Source organism: Eschrichtius robustus, chromosome 2, assembly GCF_028021215.1.
Source record: "Eschrichtius robustus isolate mEscRob2 chromosome 2, mEscRob2.pri, whole genome shotgun sequence".
Lineage (NCBI taxonomy): Eukaryota > Metazoa > Chordata > Mammalia > Artiodactyla > Eschrichtiidae > Eschrichtius > Eschrichtius robustus.
In genome coordinates this window covers 9,823,400-9,850,902 of record NC_090825.1, presented here as the reverse complement: position 1 = coordinate 9,850,902, position 27,503 = coordinate 9,823,400, and the positions used below count along the sequence as shown (strand labels likewise).

The 27,503-nt window shown below is 38.7% G+C and overlaps 1 protein-coding gene across 1 annotated transcript in view; it reads left to right on the top strand.

The window, feature by feature from the left end:
• The window catches only part of CTNND2 (catenin delta 2), a 779,068-nt gene that overhangs the window by 159,740 nt on the left and 591,825 nt on the right, over nt 1-27,503 (top strand). Inside the window, exon 2 of the mRNA XM_068531918.1 lies at nt 24,341-24,453. Within this exon, the coding sequence (XP_068388019.1) occupies nt 24,341-24,453 (113 nt within the window). The remainder of the gene's footprint in view (nt 1-24,340; nt 24,454-27,503) is intronic.

Here is a 27,503-nt window from a genome sequence, read left to right as displayed (position 1 = left end):
AGGCCACTTCATTTTCACTCCATTTAATAAGTCTACAGATCTCAATATTTCCAAAGCATCTCACAAGGATGTTTAAATGCAATGGCATACATCGTGCAGTTGTTTTTACAACCCTATTTACTGAGCTTCTACTACTTGCCATTCCCTCTTCTAAAAGTTAGGAATAAAGAGATGCCAAGCCACTGCCATCGTGGAGCTGTCATCCTAGTAGGGACCAGAAGATAAATCAGTGACTACTGTTACTATCACTCCTCCTTTCCAGAGCACCACGATCTAGGAGTAGAGTGTGTTATGGTGACACAGAGCCTATGCCCCTCCTAATGAGACCCAACAAGTTTATCACTGTCAGTGTTCTGTAAGACCTTACTCTTAACTTCCATTTCTAAAAGGAAGCCAGGGCAACTTTTTGTACCGTCCTTGTTTGTAGGTAACATTGATGTTTTGTGGGAACTTCAAGAATGTGTGTTTTCATTGGAGACAAAATTTGTAGTGTATTTAACCAGGTATGAAGTAGCTTTTCATGGTAGCTTTTCACCCTTATCTGGGGTGTAGTAGGAAAAAACATGGGCCTGGAGGTCAGAGGCTTAGTTTCTTGTTTGTTTGTTTAATTTTTTTTTCAGAGGCTTAGCTTTATATGCAGGCCTCGGTACACTCCAATTGTAGGATTTTAAGAAAATGTAGACATACTTTGTACACAACTTTTTCTCTGTAGGAATAGTGACATTCTTCTTATCGTGCTCAGGTGCAAGGTGATGGCATTTATAAAGTATATGGTAACTTCCTTTTCCATCTGCACAGGAACATTTTACTGGATCAAGGTTCCCCTACTGTAATCTTGATTTACTTTTTGGCAGTGTATTATTCATCTTAGAACCATGTGTATGTTCACAGCTTTTGAAGGTAGCCTTCTAAAGGGGTTTAAAGTTAGAATATGAGTCTGCTCACTGAGGGATGAGCTGAAAGATGCCGAAAGATGTAGTTAAGTGACTATCTCCCTCCAATCCCTTCTATTTCTGTTCTTTCTTTATTGTTGTTTTTGGCTTTTGGTTTGTTTGTTTACTTCCTTATTGGGGTAATATATTTGGAGTAAGAGCAATAGAGTGGGATCAGGTCTAACTCTGGTGTTAACCTTATTTCATTTCATTTTCTTCTCCCTGGTATGTCCCCAAAGGGCTCTGAGGCTCTCAATCTAGTCCCTTAATCCCTGTGTACCTCAGTTTTTGTACCTGCGAAATTAAAAGCTTCAATTTTGTGATCCCTTCCGAATGAACAGGGTTTTATTATCTCTCGTACAGGGGCCTCCCAGTGCTGAGTTGTCACCATTTAGCTGTGGAGAAGAGCAGGTTGGCTGAGGCTGGGACCATACTCAGGTTCGCCTGCTCGCTGCTCTAAAGCCAGTACTCGAGAGGCAAGTGTTGGTTGGAAAGGAAAGGTTGCTTTATTCAGGAGGCCAGCAACCTGGGAGAAGGTGGATTCACGTCCAAAAACCTATTCCAAAGATTCACCTCGGTCATGAAGGTTTTTAAAAGGCAAAAGGAGAAGCTAGTCGCAGTTAATCATTTGGGGAGGGGTTCAGAGTCCTCTTCATCTTTCACTGTGTGCAGACCTGCTGACTCTGTGTAATCTTTCTTTAGATACCATCTTGTTTGTTTGTTCATGGGATTATTGAAGGGGAAGCTGGGGGAAAGATCTCGTCATCTGTCAATTACTTATTCTTCATTTCTACTTCTTTAATCTAAGAAAAGAATCAACAGGTTAGGCAAGGTATTTTGTGATCAAAAGATTTGAAAGGTGTGCTTGGGCTGGAGGTTAGTTAAGCATGGGGCGTGGGGGCACCTGGTGTAAAGGTTAGTTAAAGTTTAGCTTTGCTAAACTGACAAGACAGAGGGCCTCCTGCAAAGAGCTGCTTCCTGCAAAGAGCTGCTTACAAGGTCAAGTCTTACCTGGGTCCCTGGCCCAACCTGTGTGTGGGTCTCTCGTCCAGGGGTCTCCAGCCTTTGTCAGTTTCACTCCTTGATTAGCAAAAGTCTTTTGAGCAAGAACGTCCATTATGTGCTTATTTATTTATACATGATATAAATATACTACTATATCAAAACTTGCATGTTAGAAAACATAAAAATCTCATTTAAAACATAAGAAGAACAATAATTTAAAATATAGCAAACCTTTGCTTCCCCAGCTCCGGTGGGTTGTCTGGTGCACCCACTTGAGACACAGTTGCTGCCACATCTGAGCTGAACATCTCAGCAGTGTTGGGAAATTAACAATCAAATTCAAATTCAAAACCTGAGATATGAGAAAGAGGTATACTTGTAAAGCTCAGCCATGTGTCCCTTTAAGACCCTCTGCCTAGACTATAACTAGATTTGATGAAGAAGATCATATAGTTGTGAATGATCATTCATCTTTTGCAAATGAGTGCATAATAACCCCCAGGCATTCTGCAGGTGGGGGGCCAGTCAGGCAGTGTGGACATCACAGCGTACTCCATCTGGGGACTAGAAAGCAATCCAAGGCTTACGCTGTGCTTTGTATGCTGATGGCATGTATTAAGCATGTGTTTATATATCCCTTTGGATACACCATTTAGTAGATTGTTGAGAACTTGAAACAGAGCCTGCATGAGAGAAGCACTGAGCTATGTGTGTTCTGTTCAACACTATAATCAAAGAATGGAGCTAATGTCTTCAAAACAAGCTTATAAAATGCGTAGATTATACAAGGCTAAGAAAATATGCATACATCTGATGCAAATATGCATGCACTAGATTTCAAGAAGAACCTAAAATGCTGAAAAAATTTGAGATAAAAACAAGAAGTTGAAAATTTGGGATATATGTCCAGCCTTGTCTGTAGGTTCAAAGGTATCAACTGCAGACGTACATCCTGTATGGAAACCTAACTTGGCAGCCGTTTAGGGAAAAAAGTTACTAGAGGTTTAGTTGAATTCAAATTTCATATAAGGCAACTATTTGACAAGGTGAAGAAAACTAATGCAATCTTAGGTTACATCAACGGAAGTTCAATTTCAATGCTACAAGGCAAGTGATGCTTAAGTACTTGGCACTTTTCAGACTATATTTGGAATAGTGTGTGAAATGTTGGGTATTAAGAATTAAGGGTGGGGGTAATCTACAAACTAGAGAGACAATACAGAAGTGGGGCGAGAATGATGAGACCTCTAAACACGATGACGAGACTTCTGAACTGCCCCTGTGTAAAGCACACAAGAGAAGGTGAGTTTTCAAATATTGTTTGGTCTATCGTATCAATGAAAAAGTCAGTGTGATGCTTTGGTGAATCAGAAGACAGAACTAGAACAGAAGTCATAGAGTGGGATCAGGTCTAACTCTGGTGAGAACCAGAGTCAATTACTAGAATCAATTACTAGATTTTTTACTAGAAGGCATATTATGGTTTTGACAACCGGAGCTGTCCTTCAGTGGAATGGCATGCCGTCTAAGTTTGAGCTGCTGTCCGTGGTAGCTTTTCAGCCAGCGACTGTCTGAGGGGCTGACTCATCAAGAAGGATGGATGATGAGGTAAATGACCCTCTAGGTCCCATCCACTTATGAAATCCTGTGAGATGTTTAAGACGTTATATGTAGGTTGATTAGAACTAGATGTAGACTGAGTGCATCTAGATTTTGACAAAAATCTAGAAAACTCATAATGATATTTGCAGCACCCATTTTTCTACACGCTAAGGTTTTTGGAGGTAGGAGGAAGGATATGAATTTTGGAAACACTGCCCAAGTGATTCATGTACACCCACTGTTTTTAAGACAGAATAAAAATAGGGAAGTTATACTTTTCATATAAGTATTTATTCATTCTAGACATAAAACTCTATGAAAATACCTTAAACTATATATTAAGTGTCTGTTACCTTAGCTTAGCAACCAGTTAACTTTGGGTAATCTATTGCACTATTGCCTCATCTATAAAACAGAAATAATAATTATTATAATAGTGATATTATTACTATTATTATTATAATTATTGTTATTATTTCCTGAATCCCTAAAGGATATTCACTCCACTATGGGAAGAGGAGGAGGGCATTGCTTTGTTAGGGAAAACAATGACAATGGCCTAAATTAATTAAAATAGGAGGGTTCTCCATGCTGAGTTTAGTAGGATATGGTTTAAGTCATTTTGCTTAAAAAAGTATAAGTTTTACAATATTTATAGATAGGCACGTCTTGTTGACTAATTTATGACTAGACTATTGCTTTTCCCACTTGAATAGCAAGAGGAAATGGTCTGGGAGAAAATTGGCCTAATATGTGCAAAACAGCTGCCGGAATCACGAGCAGCTTGCTGCCCAGCTCTGTGGCCTGGGAGGCTGATGTTGATCAGCTCTACCCTCTCTAGCAGGTAAACACTGCAGCTGATGGGAATTACAGTCCCTAGTTTCAGGGGACACGAGGATAACTTGGCTGTTCCTAAAAAGGCATAAACAAAATACTGGCTAAGCACAGACAGATGTTAAGGTTATACTCTGTACATGGATTCATGTACTTGAATTCCCTTTAATAGCATGGAGCTTATGTTGTAAGATCTTGCAGCTCATTATAACTAAGTTGTTATGGGCTGCTAATTTTCTAGAAGCTGCTGTATCATGAGCTAGCCCAACTACCTTGATGGGTCTCCTGGTAGTTAATATGGACTAAATGTGAATCTTTTCTTTTTTCCCCTGTGGTCTCTCATAATGAGATTAGCTTTGTCTACAGTGTGACAAATTCAGTGTACCAGGAGCATCTGGTACACCCTTCTTTATGACTGAAAATAAGCCTGCAAACTTGATAATGCGCGTCCATTAAGGCACTTGCCCAAATTGGGGAGATGTGGAAGGGATTTATGGGTCACAGTTCATTTTGCTTCTCAACGGTGGTACAGTCATCACCACGGCATTCCTACAAGTTCTTGTTTGAATTTCAGGATGCAAATATGCATATATTCCTTGATGTATTCCACTTGATTCATTTCCAATAGAGAAATTTTGAAAAGGAAAAAAAACAAATAAAAGGAAAAGAAACTAAAACTTTCATAGCTTGAAGATAGGTTTAAATTCAGCCTTTGGAAGTTGATTAGAGAAAGGATCACAATGAGATGTAGCTACTCAAGCCATGAAGCTACTGTAGTAAAGAGGGTATTTTTTAAATCATCTGTGTAGTATGATGAGGAATGAAAAGTAGACTCAACTCCTGTTGTTCTATTTGTATTTAAACAAGTTAATATAATAATGTTCATGTTTTGAATGTATTACTACCTAAGCAATGGGGAAATACATTTCACAGATGAAACAAAAGAGTTGATATGCATATTACATACCTGGTCAAGAATAGGAAAGACTGCTGGGCTGGCTGTCACTGTGTTATTGTCTCTGCGACACCACTAACTGGGTAATCTTGAATTATTCACTTAACCTCTCTGATGGCCAGTTCCTTCTTTACACAAATGGATTGTATTTCATATCCTAAATCATTCACTGGGTCATTTGAAGACAAAATAATTAGAGTAACAGTACAGCTGTTATGCAAAGAGTAAAACCATTATACTATTATATCAGGGCACAATTACGTATAATAATAACTCCCTCTTACCTGAAGTCAGCCCCGTGCTAACCTTGGGTCCCTCAATCAATAGCATATGTAACAGTAGCAATTAAAAACCACTCTGGAGGCAATGAAGAACAGGAGTTCTGGAAGATATACACAAAAGTCACCAGAAAGAAATGTCAATAATATAAATGTAGCGGAAGAGAAATGAGACCACTTCTTTGGTTGTAAGAGCCAATGGCTGTCTGTGTCCACAACCCCAGAGGACTTGACTGTGTCCAGGTAATTATGAAAAAACTCTACAGTTGACAGGGACATTTCAGGACAGGCAAACTAACATCCTTGCAGTGCAATATCCTTATAATGTAGTACAGGATCTATGTTAACACTACTGACCTGCAGATGTTAAAAAAAAAAAAAAGTTAAATTTTGTTAGGTATTTTCTTATCAAGGAAACAGATGAGCTCAATAAAATTTCAAAGGGCTCTTTACTTGGAGTATGGAAATACATGAGATACGGTGCATCACAGTCAATGAATAATGAAAATCAGGATCATTGTTGAAGATAACCTTTTACTTCAGTCAGAACTTCCAAGCTAATTTGCCTAGTATTCAGTCTTGCTCTATATGCTTCAATCAAACTGAACTCCAATTACTCCCTGAAACACATAAGCGCACATTCAGTATTTGCCTACTTCTGTGCCTTAATTTATGCTGTTCCGTCTGTAATGCTTTTCCGCTACCGTTTCACGTGGTCAAATAGTAACCTCTCCCTGTCCGTCTCAGATGCTACCTTCTGCTTGTGCCATTGTCCTTGATTTCTTCATTCTCCCCACCCCCTTCCGTCTTCCCCAAGTGTTTCAAGACAACAGTCTTTGAAATTCATTTAAATCTCTCATCACAGTTTAGTATTTTACTTTGTACTCTAGCTGGTGATGTACTTTCAAAGAATTGAAAAAGATTTCAACAATTTTGCGAGACGTAAATCAACAGGATCTGTATTAGAAAGGAGCACAATGAAACATTTAAGTCACGAAGCTACTTTAGTATAAAGAGCGTATTTTTTTAAATCAACTGTGTAGAATGATAAGAAATGAAAAGTAAAATCAGACTCTCTTGTTACATCTGTATTTAACAAGTTAATATAAGCGTGTCCTTGTTTTTAACATTGTAATTAACACCATCTTGAATGATGCCCGCCTGCATTGGTGAGAGTGATCTCTTCTGTACTTAGTCTCCTGTTTCAAATATCAAACTCTTCCAGAAACACCCTCAGAGATATACCAAGAAATAATGTTTTACCAGCTGTCTGGGCATCCTTTAGCCCTGTCAAGTTGACACATAAAATTAACTATCACAGGATCCGTACATGAACTAATTTTGTACCCATGCCTTTCCTATTTGTGTCATTCAGCACCTTGCAGAATTCTTTGCACGTAAATATCTGTTGCCCTGCTTTTATTTTATTCATTCATTCCATAAATGTTTATTTGGCGTCTACTGTTTAGCAGGTACTAGAGATTTGAATGAAAAAGGTAGTATTGTTCTTGCCTTGGAATCAATCATAAGAATAATCACTCCAAAATAATTGGAACTTGTGGTTTGCTACCAGGCAAGTAAGTGTTGATGGCTCAGTCCCCTCCTTAGGTTGCTGTTAGTGAGAAGTGTTACTTTTGCATGTCATTTATGTGCCAGAGGAGCCTGGTATTCTAGTACTGAAGAGAAATTAAGCAGCAAAATCACCAGATTACTGGAGACAAATTTTGATTTCTAGGGATCTAATGAGAGGACTCTCAAGGAATTTTGGAGCCACTGAAGACACTGGATACATCTCCTAGTTCTGAAATGATGACAGGTGCTCAGTAAACTTCAAAGAACTACCAGTAAATTTCATTAGAGAATTTTGTGCTAAGAAGATGGTAAATCATGGGAAAATTGATTATTCTGCCACACAAATGATATAGCATAAAAGTAACTGACAATGTCAGTTTTACAGTTGAGATTTTTTTTTAAATATGGATTTCACAATCTCTCAAGAGAACTTTGGGGGCTAGGTCACTAGAAAGCAAGTACTTCCTGATGCTTTTCTCAAAATCAAAGATGTGTTCTTTCTTGCTCCGAAAATTATGACATACATTTCTTGGTGGCCAAAGGGAGAATATATTTGAACACGGGAGTAACTGAGTTGTAATTACCACAAAAATTGTTTGATTGTAATTAAACAGTAGTAAAGTTTGGAAGAAAATGTGATGACAGGATTAAGTTTCAGTTAATTATTTTAGGTTATGTCTATAATTTCAAATTAATAGCTATATTAACTTGCAAAAATCTGTTTTTGTGTAAACAAAAGAAAAATATGAGTAGAGACAACCAGTCAGACTTGTTTAACACATTCAAGTCCTCCAATTAATATACAGACTTAAGAGAGACATCATGACACTTGTGGTCAGGAATATTTCCTTTAATGTTATAAAGCTCTCAGCCATTGGAGGATTAAATGTTAAGAACTATTAATTTTTATCTTTAGGAAATAGGAGTCATTGAAAGGTTCTAGGTAGATGAATAACGGAATCACATTTGTTTATTTTTTTAAAGATGATATTTGGCTGTATCATGGAGAAGAGATTGAAAGCAGGTATGAACGAGAGGCAGACACTCTAATTAGGATAATGAGTTTAGGTTTCTGGGCAAGAGATACTGGTGGCCAGAATGAGAGCGGTGTCACTGGGGATAGTGGACAGATTAGAGAGTTATAACTCTGCTGTCAATTTCAGCTTGGGGTTTTCCCCTACAGAAGCAATTCTCTGGTACCTGCTGGATGTCCTACAGTTCAACTCCATTCTGACACTATCTACCTGGAGATGGCAACATCAGATCCCATAGGCTAAAGGCTCAGTCCTACAAGATCCTCCCCTGCCAGCCACCACCCCGACATACACTTAAGATGCCAATGGAAAGTCCAAGTTGGCACTTGTTCTTCTAACCAACTGCCAATCTCCTTGGCAGGTTCAGTGAATTGGCTAGAGTGGCTCACAGAACTCAGAGAAACATTTTACTTACTAGATTACTGGTTTTTTATAAAAGGATGTAATTCAGAAACAGACAAATGGACGAGAGCCATAGGACAGGGTATGGGGAAAGGGCCCAGAAATCTCTCAGAGCAGGCCACTCTCCGCAAGTCACCACGTGTTCACCAACCCAGAGCATCTCTGAACCACATCCTTTTGCGTTTTTATGGAGGCCTCGTTACATTGGCATGGTTGATTAAATCATTGGCCATTGGCACTTGAACTCAATCTCTAGCTCCCTCCCCCTTCCTAGAGGTCCGGGGGCTGGGACTGAAAGTTTCAATCTTTTAATTACCTTGTTGCTTCTCCTGGCAACCAGCCCCCATCCTTAGGTGTGGTCCAAAAGTCACCTCATTAACATAACAAGACACCTTTGTCACACTCTTCTCACTTGGGAAATTCCAAGGGTTTCTGTGATAGAAATGGGGATGAAGACCAAAGGTATACTTCTTATTATAAATCACAATATCACAGTGGAACTTAGTGATTTGTTATGTATATTTGGAGAGGACAAAGTCCAAAATGATACACAAATTTGGGGATTAGGCAACTTGGGTAAACGAAGGTGCCCTTTACTGAAACAGGAAAACAAAAGAGTGACAGCAGGTTTACAGGCTGGCTGTGATTTCAGTTTGGGACAGAACCTCTGGGTTTTCCAGAAGAGATGTCAGTGGACAGTTGGATATACACCATTACTGGTTATCGAAGATGTGGGAATGGATGAGATTATTCAGAGGAAGTTTAAGAAAATAGAAATTTAAAAGAGTTCCAGGGAGAATGGTTGCTTAAGAGAGAGACATCCACTGAGAATCAGGGCAGCCAGAGAGGTGGGAAGGAAAGCAGGGGAGGGGTGTATTGAAAACCATATGAAGAGTTTGCTCCAGGAAGGAAGGAGAGGCCAACAAAGTAAATGCTAACTGTAGGTCAAGTAAAATTCTCATGTGGTTTAGTTATGAGAGCATATATAATTATTCCACTGGTATGAATATTTAGCTATTTAAATTTCAACAAAGAGCAATGAGTGAGAAAGGATAAATATTGGCCTTTTGTCACTCAAACATTTCTGTTCTGAATAGAATTCTTTTTTTTTTTTAACATCTTTATTGGAGTATAATTGCTTTACAATGGTGTGTTAGTTTCTGCTTATAGCAAAGTGAATCAGCTATACATATACATATATCCCCATATCTCCTCCCTCTTGCACCTCCCTCCCACCCTCCCTATCCCACCCCTCTAGGTGGTCACAAAGCACCTAGCTGATCTCCCCGTGCTATGTGGCTGCTATTTTACATTTGGTAGTATATACAAGTCCATGCGACTCTCTCACTTTGTCCCAGCTTACCCTTCCCCCTCCCAATGTCCTCAAGTCCATTCTCTACATCTGCATCTTTATTCCTGTCCTGCCCCTAGGTTCTTCAGAACTATTTTTTTTTTTTTTTTTTAGATTCCATATATATGTGTTAGCATACGGTATTTGTTTTTCTCTTTCTGACCTACTTCACTCTGTATGACAGACTCTAGGTCCATCCACCTCACTACAAATAACTCAATTTTGTTTCTTTTTATGGCTGGGTAATATTCCATTGTATATATGTGCCACCTCTTCTTTATCCATTCATCTGTCAGTGGACACCTAGGTTGCTTCCATGTCCTGGCTATTGTAAATAGAGCTGCAATGAACATTGTGGTACGTGACTCTTTTTGAATTATGGTTTTCTCAGGGTATATGCCCAGTAGTGGGATTGCTGGGTCGTATGGTAGTTCTATTTTTAGTTTTTTAAGGAACTTCCACACTGGTCTCCATAGTGGCTGTATCAATTTACATTCCCACCAACAGTGCAGGAGGGTTCCCTTTTCTCCACACACACCCTCTCCAGCATTTGTTGTTTGTAGATTTTTTGATGATGGCCATTCTGACTGGTGTGAGGTGATACCTCATTGTAGTTTTGATTTGCATTTCTCTAATGATTAGTGATGTTGAGCATCCTTTCATGTGTTTGTTGGCCATCTGTATGTCTTCTTTGGAGAAATGTCTATTTAGGTCTTCTGCCCATTTTTGGATTGGGTTGTTTGTTTTTTTGATATTGAGCTGCATGAGCTGCTTGTATATTTTGGAAGTTAATCCTTTGTCAGTTTCTTCATTTGCAAATATTTTCTCCCATTCTGAGGGTTGTCTTTTCGTCTTGTTTATGGTTTCCTTTGCTGTGCAAAAGCTTTTAAGTTTCATTAGGTGCCATTTGTTTATTTTTGTTTTTTGAATAGAATTATTCTTACAGTTCTTATCCCATAATTCAAGTTAGTTATACAAAAGACATATAATGAAAGAGAAAGAGAGAGAGAGAAATTCTTGGAAAAGATTATAGAAATTTTGCATTGGAAGTGCCACAAAAGTAATTTAACTTCAACTTCTGCATTTTATCAGATGCATTAGTAAGTTTGCTCTATGCATACACACTATTGCACACTTTCTTATATTGACCCAATATAATATATTTGGGTCATCCATTAAGTCATCCATCCATCCATCCATCCATCCATCCATCCATCCATCCATCCATCCATTTACTGAATGCACTCTATGCTTGATGAGAAGAAGGTGATAATGCAAAGGCATGGTCCCTGCCAACAAGACATGTATGTTCTAAGAAAGAAGACAAGTATGTAGTTAAGTGAATTTGATACAGCGCTGTTGGTGCTGTGAATGTCATGGTCAATTGTTGTCTTGTGTAAGGAGTGAGGGGCAGGTCATGAATGTACTTGTATAGAACAGATGGAATTAAATGAGTCAATGCTGAGATTGGCACCGTAAAATTGACGGCAAAGGCATCTTCCCTAGACTTAGAATCAGGGAAAGAGTGGGGAAGAGGAAGTGGATATTCAGAGCAATGGGTACAGAGTGAGAACGTTCAGAGTTCATTTGAGGGACTGCAAGTCATTGATCTTGGCTGAACCTAGGGTTCTGGTACTTCTTCTTTCACCCTTTAAGTATTGGAAGGCTGGTTTCTCCATTACGGGCTAAATATAGACAAGGACATTGAAGTGTAACTCCTCAGCATCCTCACTGCCCTCCTGGGGTGTATCTGAGTTTGGCAGTGGCTCTCTTAAAAGTCAAGGGCGTTTATTAGAAGAAAATATTTCAGTGGTGGTGTGAACTTAAATGGTACAGTGAGCATAATTCTTCCTACAATTGGATGTAGTAATTCCAATATTTTATATCTAGAAAGGCAAGAAAAACTAAGATGAGTGAGCTGTAGTCATTCCTCATTAAGGAGAGTTGTGTTATTGTGTTGGCTGTGTTGTTCCTAGTTCTATAGCTTCCGTTAAAACAATGCGAATAAATACTCAAGGGCTTTGAGGCAGTGGGGTTCTGAACAGTTAGTCTGAAATAGACTTCTAGTCCCAGCTAATCTTTGGGGAAGCTAGTTAACATCCTTAAATTTGAGATGTCTTAGAAAATAAAATGCCTCCCTTTTTGAGTCAATATGAGGAATAAATAAGTTAATGCATGTAAAGCATTTAGTTGAGCATGATACATGGTAAGTAAATACATAAAATATTGATTGCGATTATTGTGGGCTGTGTCGTAAATAAAAGTTATTCCCAAGTAGGTATGGGCATAAAAATCACTAGTAGAAAATTTTCAAGATGTACCTTAGGGCCCCATTACCAAGAAAATTTTATTTTGTAGCTCTGAGTTACGTACCAGGCGTTAAAAAAAGTTCCAGAGATTAGCATGATGTAGGTAAGAGTCACCCTTATATAGTAGCATCACTAAACTTTGTATGCAACCTAACGGATTCTTACATCATCTTAAACTCCCAAGAAATGTGGCCTTCTTTATTTTGTGGAGCCCTGCCATTTAGTGGAATTAAGTAAATTTTGATAAACAAGCTTTATTTGGATATCAAGGCATTGGCTAGAACAAAGCAGATGGAATCTTACAGATTGAAGGAGTTGGTCAGAAAGAGCTGTTTGTTATATTTTATTTTATTGAAACTGTTTTGGAAAGGTGCGTATGATTCCGCTTCGGGGCAGTGATTCCTGTCATCTGCTGTCTTGCTAGGTGACCCAGGATGACCGCGTGATTGTTTAAAACATTAATCTGTCAGTTTTGGAGACTTTCACGGACAGCTCTTTGCCATAGTTTTTGACTCATCGATGAGGTTTACACAGCTTTACAGTTGACATTGATTTGTTCCATTCCATCTCGATATCTGGGCTTGTTCTTTCCAGACTTGTTGGATGCTTTGCTGTAAGCCTCCTATTATTACCCTGTCATCTGTGCCACCTTCCCTTCAGATTTGGCTTCAGAACATGTCTCCGTGGGATGAAATTAACGTTGCCCAGAATTTGTGGCTATGAAGTCAACTTGTTCATATGAAAGGAGAATTAAAAGTGATGTGAGAATAAAGGTCCCCCAGGATCACTTGATAATACAAATCCTTGATGGATGCAGAGATGAAGGAATAAGGGGGCAAAAACTCATCTACACAGTGGAAAACTAGTCTTTCATCTTTCCCGCAGAGATTCAAGCCAGAGGACAGAGAACAATTCCTAGACCCTGATTCTCTCCCAGGTAGAGAAACATCTGAGGACAACATTTATATGATGATAATGACTATAATTCACTCTCTAATAAAATATTTCAAAACATTTGAACAGTCATTTTGCTCCACTATTGCAAGCAGAGGCACTAAGTCAGATTCCCTAAAATCATTGCATCTTAGAGCCTGAAAAGAACTAGCAATGATCTTCCATTTCTCTCCTTTGACATAGAACTGAAGTGATTGTGTTGATATTGGTGCTTCTAAAAACTAGGTCTGATCTGCAGAAAAGATGGCAAGACATTGGGGGGGACTGAAATAGAGAGGGTGTAGTGAGCGTCTGGGTGAAATAGACAATGTGCTGAGTCTCCAGCAAGAGGCAGGGAGATATTAGCCCAACGGGCAGCCTTAGACGGGAGGATGGAAGAGGTCAGGGGAAAGCAGAGTTATCTATTGGGTGAAGGGCTCATTGGACAGGCCAAGGGACCATCGAATGAAGCCAGCAGCAGGCAAAGAAATGGAATATAGAGAAAGGGCATCAGTCCCCAAGAAGGTTGATTCCTTAACAAGATGCTCCTATAAAGGCCCCAGGCCTAGAGCATGATTGCTATCTTTATTACTGACCCAGGGATTTACTCAAAATTAAAACTAGGTATGGACCAAATGGAAGAAATAGAGGACACAGTAGGAAAGTTGACTGAGTCTTTCAACTTTCCTCACAGGACTAGCACCTTGAACAAGACCAGTACCTTCTGTGGCTCATTGATAGGTTTTCCTTCCTCGTCTAACTTGATTCAGCACGAGGGGCAAGTTTTCCTGAGGGCTCGTTGAGGAGAGCCCTGGAGCGTCCACTGTGGAGGTTGCACCCGTCAGAGCCCGCGCCCCTTTCTGCCCTCCGCCCTCATGCCCACCACCATTCCGTTAGCAAACAAGAGGAGGACTTTTCACAGGACCACCGCTGTGTGTCTGGGTCCCTGCTGATGCTCAGTATTCTTTTCTCCTATTGGAGGGGAGGGTGACAAAGAAGCCTCGATGCCTGAGTGTGTATTGTCCACACAAACAGTCTCAGGATGCTTCAGGTACCCTTCCCATTTTGTCTGGCTGGCACAGTCAGTTTTCATCTTGAGTCCTTGGACTTCAGCAATCAGATCAGCACTGTGGGAAACACCTTTATCTTAAACCATCCAACATCTCATCCATTGTCTCCATTCTCCACTTCTGTCCAGTCTCCTTTACATCTTCTCATATGCGTAAAATCAGGACAAATCTAGTTTTACTTAATGCTCTGTTCAGTCTAATAAATTTTTCCACTTTCTCAAACCTCAGACTGATGTTTTGCCACAATAAATACAATATTTATTGAAGGAATTAATGAAACTATGTGTGAGTGTTTTCTGATTTCAGTTTTCATACTGAACTAGCTAAGCCCCCTCAAGGGACTTTATGTGGTTTTATCCATTTAAAAACATTTAACGGGGCTTCCCTGGTTGCGCGGTGGTTAAGCATCCGCCTACCAATGCAGGGGACATGAGTTCGCACTCTGGTACGGGAAGATCCCACATGCCTCGGAGCAACTAAGCCTGTGCGCCACAACTACTGAGCCTGTGCTCTAGAGCCTGTGAGCCACAACTACCAAGCCCGTGTGCCACAACTACTGAAGCCCGCGCGCCTAGAGCCCATGCTCTCCAACAAGAGAAGCCACCGCGGTGAGAAGCCTGCACACCACAGCGAAGAGTATCCTCTGCTCGCCACAACTAAAAGAAAGCCCACATGCAGCAACGAAGACCCAATGCAACCAAAAATAAACAAACAAACAAATAAATAAATAAAAATAAAGTAAATTAGATGAATATAAAAAAACATTTAATGAACATTTAATTAAGTCAAGTGAATTATTAATTTAGGCTCTCTAGGAAAAAGTTATAAAACTATATGATAATTTTTCTTATAATAGTCATAATCTATGATGTGACTCAACAATGTGCTATTCTAGGAGTGAAAATCATTTAAATCTGGCTCTTAGTAAATTTTAATGAACTTTAGTATCATACATCCGCTACTTCTATAAATTTTTATGCTCTCGAAAACAAGATAATTCCCGCCCGTTGGGGAGGTTAAGGTCCTCTGACACTGCTTGCTTTCTTTAAAAACCTCCTTTACTGTAGGATGCCCTCTCTAATCCACGCACTTCTTTTTTTTTTTCTAATTGACGCATAGTTGATTTACAATGTTGTATTAGTTTCAGGTGTACAACAAAGTGATTCAATTACATATATATATATGTTCTTTTTCAGATTCTTTTCCATTATAGGTTATTACAAGATATTGAATATAGTTCCCTGTGCTATACAATATGACTTTATTGGTTATCTATTTTATATATAGTAATGTGTATCTGCTAATCTCAGACTCCTAATTTACCCCTCCCACCACTTCCCCTTTGGTGACCATAAGTTTGATTTCTATGTCTGTGAGTCTGTTGCTGTTTTGTAAATAAGTTCATTTGTGTCATGTTTTAGATTCCACATATAAGTGATAACATATCATATTTGTCTTTCTCTGACTTCCCTCTAGGTCCATCCATGTTGCTGCAAATGGCATTATATCATTCTTTTATGTGGCTGAGTAGTATTAAATTGTACCACATCTTTATCCATTCATCTGTCGATGGACATTTAGGTTGCTTCCATGTCTTGACTATTGTAAATAGTGCTGCTATGATTCACCCACTATTCTTAATTCCCATGAAATCCCAATTCTCTAGACAGTTTCTAAGTCCACATCTTGGGGGTATTTTTTTAACAATTTTATTTAGTATAATTGATATACAACCTCCACCCCTCACCCCGCCGCCTATATTTAATGTATACAGTTTGATGAGTTTGGACATATACATACACCCAGGATACCATCACCACAATCCAGGACATAAACGTGTAAACGTACCCACCACCTCCAAAAGTTTCCTTGTGTCCCTTTCCTTTTTTTTGAGGGGGGTGCTATAGAAACACTAAAAATGAGATATACTCTCTTAACAAAATTTTAAGTTAACAATTTTAACACTGTTGTTAAATATAGGAGATCTCAAGACTTATTCATCTTGTATAACTGAAACTTTATACCCTTGAACAACAACTCCCCATTCACCCCACTCCCTAGCCCCTGGCAACCACCATTCTATTTTCTGCTTCTGTTGTAAGTTGGACTATTTTAGATACCTATGTAAGTGGAGTCATAAAATTTTTGTCTTTCTGTAACTGACTTATTTCACTTAGCATGTCTTCCAGGTCCATCCATGTTGTCGCAAATAGTACAATTTTCTTCTTTTCAAAGGCTGAATAATGTTGCATTATGTGTATATACTGCATTTTCCTTATCTATTTGTCTGTTGGGCATTTAAGTTGTTTACATATCTTGGCTGCTGTGAATAATGCTGCAGTGAACATGGAGGTGCAGGTATCTCCTTTAGATCCTGATTTCACTTCTTTTGGATATATATACCCAGGAGTGGGATTGCCAGATCATATGGTAGTTCTGTTCCTAATTTGTTTTTAAATTAATTAATTAATTAATTTATTGCTGCATCGGGTCTTCGTTGCTGCGCGTGGGCTTTCTCTAGTTGTGGCGAGCAGGGGGTACTCTTTGTTGCGGTGCGTGGGCTTCTCATGGCAGTATCTTCTCTTGTTGTGGAGCATGGGCTCTAGGCGCGCGCGCCTCAGTAGTTGTGGCTCGCGGGCTCTAGAGCGCAGGCTCAGTAGTTGTGGTGCACAGGCTTAGTTGCTCCGTGGCAAGTGGGATCTTCCCGGACCAGGGCTCGAACCCATGTCCCCTGCATTGGCAGGCAGATTCTTAACCACTGCGCCACCAGGGAAGCCCCTGTTTCTAATTTTTTAAGAAACCTCCATACTGTTTTACACAGTGCCTGCACCATTTTACATTTCCATCAACAGTGTACAGTTTCTCCACATCCTCGATAATACTTGTTATCCTTTGTTCTTTTGATATAGCCATCCTAACAGTTATTAGATGATATCATATTGTGGTTTTGATTTGTATTTCCTTGATGACTAGTGATGTTGAGTGCCTTTTTTATATACCTGTTGACCATTTGCATTGAATCTTCTTTGGAGAAATGTCTATTCAGGTACTTAAGGCATTTTTTAATTGGTTTGTTTTTGTTTTGTTTTTTTACTATTGAGTTGTATGAATTCCTTATCTATTTTAGAAATTAACCCCTTTAAATATTTTCTTCCATTCCATAGTTGGCCTTTTCACTCTGTTGGCTATTTCCTTTGCTGACAGAAAAGGAAGCTTTTTAGTTTGATGTAGTCCTACTTGTCTATTTTTGCTTTTGTTTCCTGTGTTTTTGGTGTCATATCATTTTTTATATAGCATGATTTATATCACCACTTCTCCTCTGAAACTGCCCAGGAGAAGCCATATTAGTGGTCTTGTGCCTTATGGCTATTCTTGTACTTATTTTGCTGACTTCTCTTGTTCCTTATCCCTCCAAATCCAGATAACCTGCAAAGATCTTTCTTCACTCTTCTTCTCATCTCTCTGTATAGTTTCACCTTCACTGAATTAATTTAATAGCACGTATTCACTTACAACCAGTATTATAAAGTTCACTAAATATATTTACATTTATTTTTCCCGTTAATTTCTTGGGTACCCACCAGGCCTTATTAGCAACATCCCTCTCTTGAATGTTCTCTCATCTTAAAGTCTCTAAGATACCCAAGAATTATTCAGTCCTGAGAGGTCTGTTCTCCCTCCAGATATCAAACTGAGTTAGAACTGGGGAAGGTCATCTTCCCACCCACATCACAGCCTAAGTATCTCCCAGTGGCATAGAAGCTCATTCACTGTTGTAATGATGCCCTGGAGGATACCACAGAAGCCTTTACGCCACAGGAGTGATCCAAGTTTGAGAACCTCAGTTGCAGCTCTGCTAGTTCCCAATTCTAAGGTCAGTTTTCAATTCCAAGCGTAAAACCATACTAGGACCAGCTTAGGTCCTGGCAGTTCCCATCCCCAACCATGTGCTGTGGCCAAAACAGCCCTTCCTATGAGTCTTAGGCCCTTGGGTTGGGGTAAGGTAGAAAATGGCTGTAAAATAAGTGACAATGCAGTAAGGCATTTTGGAACCCAATCTCTAGAGGTCATACAAATAAAAACGATTTAAATAATGAGTAAATATGAATGTTAATGAACTTCATAGTTTACACTGACATCACATGTCTCTACAGTAATGGACTGCTGTGGTCTCTGAAACAAAATAATTGGCAGTATTGGGAATATTTAGTTCATTCAATATTAATTCATTCATTCAACATTTCCCTTCTCTATGTCCAGATATCCTAAAACATCATCTTTGATCTCATTCTCTTTCCTACTTTTGAAGGAAGAATTTCTTTCCTGGCCAAGGCTAATCCTTTCATCCCGTTACCTTAACATTTTTGTAAAGTAAGGAAAAAAACAGAACCTAAGAAATAACAGGTTTATGATGTTTATATAAGGCAATGCATGTAAAGCACTTAGTATAGGTACATTTATTTAATAGATATTTTTTGAGCACCTACTATGTGCCAGGACTGTCCTAGATACCAGATACAGTGGCAACTCAGCAGGAAAAGTTTCCTCCTTATTTGCTCTCCTAGTAATTATGCACTCAGTAGTAAGTGCTCAATAAATATTTTTGCCTCCAATTTTATTATTATGTTTTGTGTTATTTTATTAATAAAATATAGGATTTTAGGTGCAGAAGAGAAACCTCCTTGCTCCTGGAAGACCTTGACATTTGCTGTGTACTCCTTAGAGAAACACAGAGGGAAAATTCACTTAATTACTTGCTTGTTTCACATATGCAATGACAAAGTAAACATTTATTGAATGGACATTTTAAAAGGCAAAGCATTGATTCAGTTTCCTTAATAAAGAAAATTCCAATTCAATTAAAAAGTCATCATGCAAACTAAAGATACAAGTAACCCAAAAGGAGCTTCTATTTTTAATACTGAAATAGTGAACAAAATTAAATGGGTAAAAACTTCAGTACTTAGCTGTTTAGTAGTACATTTAGTATGAATTTTTAAATACAGTGGAAAATAAGCATTTACAAATCAAGCATGGGGGAAAAATAGTTAATTCTTAATCTTTCAGCTTTCAGCTAAGAAAGTTACAGTGACCCAGAAGTAATACCTTCCCACCTGAAACAACAACAACAACAAAAAACACCAGTTTTCAAAACACTGCACTTTAGGCAATGAAGGACAGTGATTTTTTTTTAAATTTTTATTGCAGTATAGTTGACTTATATATATATATATATTTTCAGATTCTTTTTCCTTTTAGGTTATTAAAAAATATTGACTATAGTTCCCTGTGCTATACAGTAGGTCCTTGTTGGTTATCTATTTTATATATAGCAATGTGTGTGATTATGAGTGTGTGTGTGAAAGAAACATAAAGCTCTGTAAGACAACTTTTATTTCTCAAAAATGCATTGTGTGGGGGGTTCCCTGGTGGCACAGTGGTTGAGAATCCGCCTGCCAATGCAGGGGACACGGGTTCGAGCCCTGGTCTGGGAAGATCCCACGTGCCACGGAGCAACTAAGCCCGTGTGCCACAACTACTGAGCCTGTGCGTCTGGAGCCTGTGCTCCGCAACGGGAGAGGCCACGACAGTGAGAGGCCCGCGCACCGCAATGAAGAGTGGTCGCCGCTCCCTGCAACTGGAGATAGCCCTCGCACAGAAACGAAGACCCAACACAGCCAAAAATAAATAAATTAATTAATTAATTTAGAAAAATGCATTGTGCATATGTTACAAAAACCTATATATATATATATGTTATATATATAGATTATATACATATATATATAACTGAGTCACTTTGCTGTACACCTGAAGCTAATACAACATTGTAAATCAACTATACTTCAATTAAAAAAAAAAAAACTGAAAAAAAAGATTCTTCAGATACACAAAGCAAATGAGGTGAGCCCTACAATTGCCCCAGCTTACTGCCTTGAGAGAGTTTCCCCACAACAGTGGAGAAATGGAAGGGGGACCCAGGCAGAGCCCAGAGGACTCCCTGAGTTGGGGAGAAAGTACTGAGGGTCCAGAGAGGTAAAGGTGGCTGGAATTTGCAGGACAAAATAGAAGAAAGGTGATTGCTGCTCAGAAAGAGAACCCTTGAGATCTGCAGAGGGTTCCCTTGGACTGTTCAGCAGAGAACTGAGCAGCACATGTATGTAAGGAAACCACCAGGGGGCAGGGAAAGAACTACCTGAAAGGATGGGAGGAACTAGTACCTGGTGCTCACACCAGGACCCAGAATATGTGCTTACGCCCTCCAGCCAAGCTGGGAAACCAGCTGGGAACCTGATGCAGATGCTAGAATTAGCAAATCAGGACAGTGAAACAGTTTTTAATATGTATATTCCATATGTTTAGAAAGTTAAATAGAGACATGGAAGATTTAAAAAAAAAGATCCAAGTGAAACTTCTAGACATGTTTGATTCAACAGTGTTTGAGATTAAAAATACACTCCATGGAACTGATGGTAGATTAGACACTACAGAAGAAAAGACTGGTTAACTTGAAGACACCAGTAGGAATTAAACAAAATGAAACACAACGGAAGAAAATAAGACTTTTAAAAGTGGAAAAAGGAATCCATGACCTGTGAGACAATTCCAAGTGGCCTAATGTACACTTAATTGTAGTCACCAACGGAGAGAAGATAGTGGGAAAGAAAAAAATTTTTTTGAAGAATTAATGGCTGAAAAATTTCCAGATTTGATGAAAACTATAAAGTCACAGATCCAAGAAGCCCAATGAACCCCAAGCATAAGTAACCTGAAGAAAACTACACCCAGAGAACTTTAAAATCAAGTTGTTCAGCACTGATGATAAAGAGAAAATCTTAAATGGAGGCAGAGAAAAAAGACACAATATATTCAAAGACATGAAGACAAGGAATATCATAGTTTTGTTTTGTTAGAAACAGTAAATGCAAGAGAGAACAGTGGAGCAAAAATGTCTTTCAAAAATGAGGGCAAAATGAGAACTTTACTAGGCATATAAATCTGAAAGAATTCATCACTGAAGGAACCACATTACAAGAAATATTAAAAGAAGCCTTTCAGACAGAAAGAAAATGATGCCAGATGGAATTAAATAGATGTACACAGAAGAAGAGCACTGAGTATTGTGACTATAAGTTTGGAAGGCAGATTGCATGAAAGAAATGTCTCCTAACACACCCCCCTCCCATAAAACTGATGTGAAGAAAACATTTAGTGAGGCCACAGCCTTCAGCAAGCACATCCAAAGGTAGTGTCTGTCCTAGCAGAAGCACAAAAAGGTTTGTAAATCCTGACTCAGATTGTCTTGCCGTATTGGACTGATTGTAACATATGCAAACATGCAGCAAATTAAAGTCCTTTAGATAATACAAATAATGAATATCTGTTTACCAATGAGGAGCTCTGTATAGTCTTTGTGTTAATGTTTTTAAGGTGTTATCAACTCAAAGGTATGAGTTGGTTTCCTGTTATACAGACATATTTAAGATAAAATATACAGACATACCTCGTTTTATTGTACTTCACAGATATTGCATTTTTAAAAAAATAATGAATTTTTTTTGGCTGCGTTGGGTCTTTGTTGCTGCACATGGGCTTTCTCTGGTTGCGGCGAGCGGGGGCTACTCTTCGTTGCGGTGCACGGGCTTCTCACTTCAGTGGCTTCTCTTGTTGTGGAGCACGGGCTCTAGGCGTGTGGGCTTCGGCAGTTGTGGCACGCGGGCTCAGTAGTTGTGGCTCATGGGATCTGGAGCGCAGGCTCAGTAGTTGTGGCGCACGGGCTTAGTTGCTCCACGGCATGTGGGATCTTCCCGGACCAGGGCTCGAACCCGTGTCCCCTGCATTGGCAGGCAGATTCTTCACCACTGCACCACCAGGTCCCAGATATTGCATTTTTTACAAATTGAAGGTTTGGGGCAACCCTGCATTGAGCAATTTGATCAGTGCCATTTTTTCCAACAGCATTTGCTCGCTTCATGTCTCTGTGTCATATTTTGGTAATTCTCACACAATTTCAATCATTTTCATTATTATTATATTCGTTGTGGTGACCTGTGATCAGTGATCTTTGATATTAACTATTGCCAAAAGATTATGACTCACTGAAAGCGCAGATGATGGTCAGCATTTTTAGCAATAAAGTGTTTTAAATTAAGGTATGAATGTGTTTTTGAGACATAATGTTATTGCACACTTAATAGACTACAGTATAGTATAAACATAACTTCTATTATGCACTAGAAAACCAAAAAAATTCATGCAGTTTGCTTCTTTGTGATAATGACTTTATTGTGGTGGTCTGGAACCAAACATGCAGTATCTCTGAGATATGCCTGTGTTTTATAAAGATTGGAAATGAGAACCTTCTAGAACTTGCATATTTTTAAGGAACTGCCCCCCAAAAGCAGTAGAACTTGCAGGGAGAAGAAGGAGAGGTTAGATACACAAAATGCAGCCAGCAGAGGTCTTGGTATTCATTCCTTACAAATCATCTTTGCTGTCCTTCAAAATATATAAGAAGAAACATTTGAGCTTCAACAACATGCTTCCTTGGTTTTAACACCATAAATGGAAAAGCTGAGCTCTCGCTTCTCAAGTGGTTCTTACTTAGATCCCTGAAATAATGTCAACATAAAAAAAAATCTGCTCTTATAGAGAACAAACTAGTGGTTAACAGTGGGGAGAGGGAAGAGGGAAAAGGCTTCCCCCTAAAAGGGGATTTAAAAAAGGGGGTTATTATGGGAGTACATGAAATCATGTGTGAAACTTTTGAAAACTGTAAAGCACTGAAAGAATAAAAAGAAAAAAAAAAAGAAACCATCACCTAACCAAAATCAAAAACAAAAACAAAAAAACCAAACACGAAACAACAACAAAAAAATCTGCTCTTGTGGAAAAGAGCAAGGGTATTTTTAACATATGTAGAGGACACACCAGATCCTACTTTTTAAAGGTCTCACCCTAGACCATCCCAGGGTAGCAAATAAAATAAACTCATCTTTTCTGGGAAGACAAATCCCTGTAATGCTGGGAGTTTTCGTTCTCCCAAGTTAACCCCTACCCTCTTTTTCAGTGTTTTTCAGCATTCTTAGAAGTTTTCCCATCCCCAAAACACAACTGAGCAAATAATTTATTTTTTAAAAGAAGTTAATTGTGATACTATGAAAACTTTTTCTGAATTTTTTTAGTTAAAATACATAATTTACTATAATTATGTTTATTAAAAACTTAAGTGTATGGAAAAATAAAACATAAAGATTACAATATGGTATGAAAGTCCTGTAGCTGGAACAGCTAAAATCCTTGCCGTACTGACTGAATCATTTTTCATTAAAGTTAATCTTTTAACAGCGGGTGTCAGGCAGTTTTTTAGAAGAAGCATTCTTCCTTGGTTCAGCTGGCTGTTTTTTAAGGTGATGTATCAAATATCACAAAGGTTATTCACTTTGTAATTCACCGTGTAATTAGACCTTTGTAATTAGAATCAGTGTCCTTGTCATTCTGCTGGAATATAAAGAATGAAAAGTGTATTAAGTGCATTATTTTCTTCAATCTGCAATATGTAAGTGATATGAAGATGCAATTAGTATATAGAAGCACCTAGATGGCCAGTAGGGACTAAACACGATACTCCAAATCATATAAAAAATAAATTGTTTATTTATTGTTTCACTTTTGGTTACAGGAGTATTAATATCTGTTGGGTACTGAACATTTGCCCAACATAGCACAGGCTTATTTTTCATGGTCAGTGTCTCATTTAATCTTCACCTCAACCTAATGAAGTAAGTATTGTAAACCCATTTTACAGATGATGAAACTGATCCTTAGAAAGACTGTATAGCTTATTCAGGGCCCTGCGGCTGATGGGTCCCAGGACTGTGATATGAATTCAGGTCTGTCTGAAATCCTCATCCTTCTTCGAGACCACATCAGCAACCTCTGCTTCTCAAATTTAACGTCTTGAGAAATCCTAATTTCCCCTTTGACCATTCTGTCAAATTCTGTCTGATTTCCAGTTTCCCTATAGCTGATAGCATTCATCTTTTTGATGGTTTTCTTTCAGGAATTACAGTTTGAAAGGCTGACCCGAGAGCTAGAGGCAGAACGCCAGATCGTCGCCAGCCAACTGGAGCGATGCAAGCTTGGATCCGAGACGGGCAGCATGAGCAGCGTCAGGTACTGAGTGCACGGCTCCTCGGGGCTGGGCTTTGAGTTGCCAGTGAAAGGGAATTGTGGTGTTTATCTTCTCCTTACAAACCTGCCAGTGGAATTAGAACATTCAGTCAGATGTTGGAAAGGAATTGTAACCGACCCGATTTAAGATGTTCAAAAGGTGTCCGATCTGATTTGTACTTGAAATTCTTCACAAAATGAACGCCGGCCCTGAATGCAAATTACACATCATTTTACACGAAAAGGAGGCTTTGCGTTTAGTCAACTTACTGGAAATGAGGAGATGCCATGTCACAGTCTCTCAGCTTGGTTCTTTTTTCTAAATGATCCAGAGTTGCAGGTTCTGGAAGTGAAGGAGAGAAGGTTTTGGTGTAACTTGCATTATTCGCTAATATACAATGCTAAATTGTAAAATTGCTCCTCAAACATCAACCAATGCGATTCTTGTGTGTGAAAGCATTCAAATCCATAGATAGAATGGATTGCTTATTCAATTAGGGGTTGGTTTGAGATTATGAAATATTTAAAAACAAAACTTAGTCACTTGACCACAGAATAAATTATCTGCCTAAGGACCATATGTTCATATTTAAAAATAGAAGTGTGTGTGTGAGTGTGAACATGTGAGTGTGTGTGTGAAAGAAACATAAATAAAGCTCTGTAAGATGACTTTATTTTTCAAAAATGCATCGTACTTTCCTGTCATCTTGTTCTGTATTGTGGTTTTGACATGCTACATTTTTAGGGAGGTATCTTCGTTAAGGAAACAACAGTTGCTATGGCAAATAAACTCCAACATTCTAGCGACTTAACGCAATAGCGGTTTGTTTCTTATTCATGCAACAGATAGAGGTGGTGGATGCTGGTTGGGGGCTGCTTCCCTTCCATGCAGTAATTAAGGACCCGGCTTCTCTCTTGAGAGCCCTGCCATCCACTACGCCTCATGGTCAATTGCATGTCAATTGCATCACTGCAGCCACAGTCCATTGGTGAGAACCAGTCACATGGCCTCTCATAGATGGAAATGGGGCAGGGATTCCTAGTCTTGGCATCTATAGCCACTCTGCCTAAGAGGCAGGAACATGAGTTTGAGGGTCTCTTAACCAACTACTGCCACAAAAGAACTAAAACATGCTTGAATCCATTGCTCTTAAAATATTCTATCATTGTAAGATTAATTTGTAGTTGGAATGTTTCCTATTGGAGCTACCTGCCATTAATCTTTTAACATTGTTCTTTGCTTTGTCCAACAGTGATAACCTTTAAATGGAAATCATTGCACCTCTTGTTAGACTAAATTGCTTTGAAATATCATTTTCAATAGTAAAGCCTTAATTGTGGTATGTTAAAGCCCATCTGCTTGGGCACCCAAGTACCTAGGCTATGCTAGCTAGAAATAGGTACACTGTAATCTCTTAAACTCATCACAGACTTGTCTGAACATCCACATTAACTAAAGTAGGATGGGCAAGAAAAAGGAGAAGTGAATTGTGTCCACTTGAAATTGTTTTCAGAAGGTTGACTGGTTGAAGTTAGTGAGACTAAAGTATGGGGAAAAATAATCTTTATAAGTGTGTATCTGATTTAGTACATGTGGTTGTACATATTTGAAGAGCTCTTTTTTAATGGTGAACATGGCCTGAGGAGCTGTCTGTCAGGTTTTTTTAGGTCCGTAAACACTGGTTGAGCTGACATCTACATCATTTGCTTTGAAACCCATTGTTTCACCATTGGTCAGATTACCTTTTCAATTTGTATTCCTAATCTTTCTGTGTGATAACTTTGCATACTCTCCATCTTGCATTTTGTTTCACCCCGCTCCAGCCCTTGGTAGCAGCAGGTCTGGGGGACCATGTTGTATCCTGTATCTCAATTCCCAACTTCTCATTGGATCAGAAATGGATATCTGACCCAAGGGTGATTCACCCAGTAACTGGCCTGCAAGAAATTAGTCTTGTGCTCTTGAGAATGTGAACTAAGTGACCCCGAATCTGTGACATCTAATGGTTTGTGCTAGGAGATGGTGGCCATGAGGATTGGGTGCTGGTGGAAGAATCTGTGGTGACATAGAGTAGTCCAACAGAGACTCTGTGGTTCCTGAAAGTCAGAGACCAGTTTAGTTCCCATTAGGACTGGCTGCGTTTAGATGTTGCATCTATGAGATTACCTTTTAAATTCTTAAAAACTTTCCTCCTCCCACATTTGATTTGATTGAGTTGATATCTTTTCTTAGGTCTAATGTTTCATGAATAGAACACATCAGTGAACTGCCAAAGTAGGCAGAAAAAGTATCCCATGACAACTTGTGATTATTTATACTGTCTCTTGTATTCCCAGCTCACAGCCCATGATACATAATCAATAATTCTGTATTAAATATATATTAAATAATAGTGCTGAGTGCAGATGACCCTGCCTAATTATTTCCCCTTGCCATATAGCTATATAATATGTCTTCATCAAGCTTGATTATTTTGTATTTTGGAAATGTCTAATGTATGAATCTGCATTTGAATAATACAAGAAATTTACTGATATTTCACTGGAGAAAATCCAATACATAGCTTCCACTGTTTTTTTGTTTATTTGTTTGTTTGTTTGTCACAACCTAGTTGTTTGCTCAGCTTCCGAAATGCACCTTTGGAAATTCAAGTCTTTATTAAGGGTGATAGACTAACCTAGTTAGCACATCAAAGGGGATGTTTAAAAATAAACAAAATAGAATGTAAACAATTTTTGAAAAAGGAGAACAGGTAAAGAAGTCTGTGATGATTTAGATTTGTTTCATCTTCTTAGGGACACTAGGGAGGAGTAAGAGGGTTTCTTAGAGGAAATGAAACAAAATCAAATATTTTTCAGATTTTTCTATAAGTGGTAAAAATGACTGGTAAATATAGTTTGGTTTTCCTCTGCCTGTATTGGCGTTAGGAAATTGCTCCGTTTCCTAAGACCTTTCCTGGTAGTTACACTGACAATTTAAACTTAATGAAAAGATATTGTTAGGATGCATTTATAACAGCCAACTTTGTAATAGTCAATCAAATCATAAATGA